General features: G+C 49.4%; 1 protein-coding gene across 1 annotated transcript; it reads right to left on the bottom strand.

The window, feature by feature from the left end:
* Window positions 1-444: 444 nt before the first annotated feature.
* On the bottom strand, window positions 445-4,391 carry RBM3 (RNA binding motif protein 3). The gene is made up of 7 exons (XM_054470599.2): window positions 4,162-4,391; window positions 3,455-3,570; window positions 3,071-3,177; window positions 2,319-2,424; window positions 2,134-2,230; window positions 1,627-1,710; window positions 445-1,273 (listed from the first exon to the last, which is right to left on the bottom strand). The coding sequence occupies exons 2-6, from the start codon at window positions 3,555-3,557 to the stop codon at window positions 1,650-1,652; spliced, it is 474 nt and encodes a 157-aa protein (XP_054326574.1). The 5' UTR covers window positions 3,558-3,570; window positions 4,162-4,391; the 3' UTR covers window positions 445-1,273; window positions 1,627-1,649.
* Window positions 4,392-5,021: the final 630 nt, after the last annotated feature.

Raw genomic sequence — 5,021 nt, 5'->3', positions numbered from 1 at the left:
CGTTCTCAGAATAATGGGACTGAGACCAGTTTAGGAAACCCAATTCCAGCAGGCCTCAGGCCTCAATGTACACCTAACCCTCTGGCAGTCCCTGCCCACCCACCAACCAAATATTCTCCAAGCCTCCCTCTCATTGATATGCCCCCATTTTTTTTTTTTTTTTTTGAGACAGAGTCTTGCTGTCACCTAGGCTGGAGTGCAGTGGCACAATCTCAGCTCACTGCAACCTCTGCCTCCTGGGTTCAAGCAATTCTCCTGCCTCAGCCTCCCGAGTAGCTGGGATTACACGCACCCGCCACCATGCCCTGCTAGCTTTTGTATTTTTAGTAGAGACGGGGTTTTGCCATGTTGGCCAGGATGGTCTCAAACTCCTGACCTCAGGTGATCCGCCCACCTCTGCCCCCATTTTTAATTTGCAAACTGGGCTGAGTAAGAAAAAAGCAGTTTGTTCTCAGGTTTCATCTTTTTAATAAGCTCTGTGAAAGACATCCTAAGCACTGTATGAAACACAACAGAATATTTTTTCTTCCAGTATTAAAAAAAAAAGACATTTGCAAACATTTTAAAGCCAACTCTTCTATATAATCAGTTTGATGATCTGAATTAGAAAATACCCCTGGATAATCATGTTCTTGATACACATTTCCTTTTTTTTTTTTGAGATGGAGTCTCGCTGTTGCCCAGGCTGGAGTACAGTGGCGCAATCTTGGCTCGCTGCAACCTCCGCCTCCTGGGTTCAAGCGATTCTCCTGCCTCAGCCTCCCGAGTCACTGGGATTACAGGCACACACCACCATGCCAGGCTAATTTTTTTATGTTTAGTACAGATGGGGTTTCACCATGTTGGTCAGGCTGGCTTGATGCACATTTCTTATAGGTACATTTGGAAAATTGCTTTCTAACCACAATAAACACTGTGTACAGGTTTTTAAAATGTCCCTGGATACACATTAATTTTTTGAAGTCAGTCTGGCCAAACTTGCCAGAACCAATTATTGCTAGCTCCAATAATCCTAAGAGCTCAAACTAAAAAATTGGTAAAAAGAAAAATACTCAGGTTCTACAAACGTCCCATAATTTGTCTTTAAATAGGCAGAAAAATTTTAAAAAAAGATGGAACTGTCTAAAAGGTCTTCAGCTACCTTGGCAGGTCAATTTAAAAACAAAAGGTTGATATACTATAAAATAAGATGCTTCAGTGCAGCTCCAAAAACCTTTATAAATACAGCCATTTTGGAAGGACGATCCTGGATCAGAAATTATTCCTTGTGTATCTGAGAACAGCAAGAGGGGGAGAATTGTGATGTCAAGAAGGAACAGCTGACAACATGCTCACCTCCTAGAGCTGATGAAGATGCTGAGGGTTGGACAACAGGGACACACCTTCATTTCCTCCATCCCACACAAGAGCAGATTTATAGGAGATGGGTTTTCAGATCCCACCCCCTAGCAAACTTGCTCTGACATGCACCTGAGAGCAAGGAAGGCCTAGCTAGGAATGTTTGGTAGGTTGGCTGGATGAGGTATGAGGGCAGCAGAAATGCAGAACAGTCTTGCCAGAAAAGGTGAGAGGGTCACGACAGAGTGTGACAAACAGGTTCACTCAATGCTGATATCCAAGTCTCACCTATATTATGTGCATGTCTCATTTCAGTTGTCATAATTGTCTCTGTAATTTCCTCCTGAGTAGCGGTCATAACCACCCTGGTTTCTGGGGGGAAAAAGAAACACAAGAAAGTTTTCTGGGACTGCATTATACACCACTGTCATTAATTATATGCATCACGTTTTATAGTATGGGTCATAATGTAAACCTTACATATCAAAAACAGGATATGTTAAGCATATGAGTATCACAGTGAACAGTTTTATGGCATACAATTTATACGCAGTATATTAAATCGTATTACATGTTAAAGCAATATAGTTATATAACCCACACAGCACAACATATATAGTATACTTTACCATGTCGCAACTATATGACCACACAATTAACTTAAAATGCTAAATTTCATACTCCTTTTAGGCACACATTAGTAACAGCAAGGTGTGGTATGCATAAACACCCAGGCGCTGAGTTCTTAAGGAGAGGAAAGCAATAGCAGAACATTCCAGGCCCTTGGCTACCCACCTGCCATTATAGTCTCTGGAACGTCCATATCCATATCCATACCCTCCAGGTCGACTGTCATAATACCTGCCACTCCCATAGCCCTGGTCCCCACCACCTAGAGCAGAAAAATATTTAAATGGCAGTTGTCCACACATAGGCAACTCTCCCTCTCACCCCATGATCAAAACGATCACTGCACTCACCTCTAGAGTAGCTGCGACCACGCCCATGGGCCCCAAAGCCACCTCCTCTGGTTCCCCGAGCAGACTTGCCTGCATGATCCACACGGATCTGACGACCATCCAGAGACTAAGTGTGGGAGACACAAGGAGGATGGGTTGGCAGTCAGTCAGGGCAATGGTGAGGGAAGAGCAGACAAGGGTAAGTGGGCAAAAGAGGCCAAAAATTCCTGCTGGGCACCAGGTTCTGGGTGCCATGTTCCAGAATAAGCTCCTTTACCCCAGAATGGCTTCATCAGGAGCTATAGAATCCCACACAAAATGACCTGAATGCACCATGTTCCCCTTGCTACTACTTACATCTTGACTGAACTCAGGCTGAGTTCTCCTCCCCACTCCTCTAAGCTGCCCGACTATCAGGGCTAGACAGACACCTCTCTTGGTTTGAGGCTTCAGAGTCCATGTCAGAAGACTCACGAGGTCCTCTCCGGGCCAGGCCCACAGGTCTGCAGACTCTACTACCTAAGCCCAAGGCAGGTCAACCATCCACAGGTGGCTTCTCGGCCTCATGCAGGACCAGTCGTCGCCTCCCAGGCGGCCAGGCTCTGTCTGCCGCTGCCCTCCACCCCCTAGAACAAAAGGCAGTCATGCTCCTGTGAGTGGGCACTGCGGGGCTTGGTGGCCACGCTGCCCCGAGCAGACACAGAGGGAAAAACAAAAAGAATGAAGGAAGCCGCAGATGGGGGCAAGGTCCCTCTGCAGATAGGAGGCCCCACCTCTCCGTTCATGGCTCTCATGGCAACTGAAGCATGCTCTGGGTTGGTGAAGGTGATGAAACCAAAACCCCTGGACCGCTGAGTCTCCCGGTCCTTGACAACGACCACTGTGAGAGGGAGAGAAGATGGAGCAATGTGGACCAGTCAGCACCCCAAAGGTTAAGTGGCAAAGGGTGGCCGGAAAAGGAGATGGCGTAGGTAGGGAAAACGGAGCCCTCCCACCAATCCCGAAGACGGTTCCCCTCATCCTTAGCCTACACCATAGGCTGACGAAGAAAAAGAATTTGGAGGCGTGGGTCCTAACTTTTCAGTTAATACTCCTTGAAATGCAAGGATCCCAGACTTTCTCTCACCAACCCCCATTGTGAGTCTGGCCCGTCTCACCCTCAGAGATAGGTCCGAAACTGCTGAAGTGGTCTTCCAGTGCCTGCTCGTCGGTGTTAAAGTTGAGCCCTCCCACGAAGAGCTTTCCTTCTTCAGAGGACATGGCAGTTCAAGTCCTGTCGGAAGAACATCAAGAATGGTGGCAGGAAGGAGGAAGAAAATGGAGACGTGAGAAAACAGCGAGAGGGAAGGCAGAGAAACACATAAAATAGACAAGAAAGAGGAACAAAATATGGGTAACTACAGACAAGCTGAGAAAGGCGGCCAATAAGGTGGTAATCTGCGGAGCTGGCTCAGCGCAGCCACCATTAGGGGGCCACATTGCGCATGCTCTCACATTCACAGCCTCCACGCCCGTCATTTTGTGCCACTGCGCAAGCGCGGAACATCCCTGCGTTCCCTCAACGCCGGCAGAACAAAATGGCGGCGGCCACGTGGGATAAGGAAAGCAAGTGTCGGCTGTCGCGTGGTCACTGCCACCACCGACGCCACCAGTCCCTCCCGGTAGGCCTCACATTCAGATACAGCGCGCCGGCCTCCCACCAACCGAAATGTTTCACCTCCGAGCACGGGACCCGCCCGCCCCAGAGAAAGCCAAGCCTACGTGTCAGCGGCCATTACTCTCCCCACTCGCTATTCCCCGGTCACGGCCGGCGTGGCGCGTATGTGGCGAGGAGCCGCCGTCCCGCAGGGCATACGCAACTTACCTGGAAATTAAAACGTAAAAAACCCGGACAAACAGCAAGCTCGAAGGAGCACAGAAAACAGGGATGGGGCTGCGCGGGAAGACGATTGATAAAGAGTACGTAGCGAGAACGCCCGGAACGTTCCCCTTGCGCGTCCCGGCGTGCGTGCTGATTGGCTGAGGCCAGCAGGGGCGGAGTGGTGGGGAGAGGAAGGGACAGCAAAGCGAAGGGAGCAGTGTTCTCTGCGAAATGGGGTGTTTCCGGAAATGGGGTCGACTTTTGCACAGCTGGTGCACCCTAAACGTCAGCATCCCCCCCACAACCGGCTGAGCTGCCTTGATCCCTTCCACAAAGGAACCTTCTCAGTCTCATACTACTTGCCGTCCCTGACATCATCCTCCCGTCCTTGCCATTATTTCCCCCGCTGGATCTGATGTCTTCCTCACCATCGTAGTCGTCTTCCTCTAGGTCCCTGCCATTCTCTGATGTTAACCTCTTTCACCTAGTTCTTTAACCTCATACCCTTTAAAGGCCTGACATTTTATCCCCCACCGTCACTGATGTCATCACCCTTCACAGTCCATGATGTCAGATCCAACGTTTTAAGGTTTGACCCTGACTCCTACTCTTTCTCCTCTGTGCTCAACATCTAGCAGCCTGTCATGGGACCCTTTTCCCTGGCGTCATTCCATCTCATCTCTGACTTCAGCCCTCACCCTTGTCTGACTGCTGGTGTGAAGCCAGCCCCTTAATTTTCCCACCAATAGACTGCCTGAGATGGCTTTTACAAAACAGGATGCTGGCCGGGCGCGGTGGCTCACGCCTGTAATCCCAGCACTTTGGGAGGCCAAAGTTGAGGAGTTCGAGACCAGCCTGGCCAA

This window comes from Pongo pygmaeus, chromosome X (assembly GCF_028885625.2).
Source record: "Pongo pygmaeus isolate AG05252 chromosome X, NHGRI_mPonPyg2-v2.0_pri, whole genome shotgun sequence".
Taxonomy (NCBI): Eukaryota; Metazoa; Chordata; class Mammalia; order Primates; family Hominidae; genus Pongo; species Pongo pygmaeus.
This window is presented reverse-complemented; position numbering and strand designations above follow the sequence as displayed.

Coding starts and splice junctions, on each gene's coding strand:
- RBM3 (XM_054470599.2), bottom strand. CDS start 3,557: ATGTCCTCTGAAGAAGGAAAGCTCTTCGTGGGAGGGCTCAACTTTAAC. Junction 3,178..3,454: donor TTTCGGACCTATCTCTGAGG/GTGAGACGGGCC, acceptor TCCCTCTCACAG/TGGTCGTTGTCAAGGACCGG. Junction 2,231..2,318: donor TGGTCGCAGCTACTCTAGAG/GTGAGTGCAGTG, acceptor TTTCTGCTCTAG/GTGGTGGGGACCAGGGCTAT.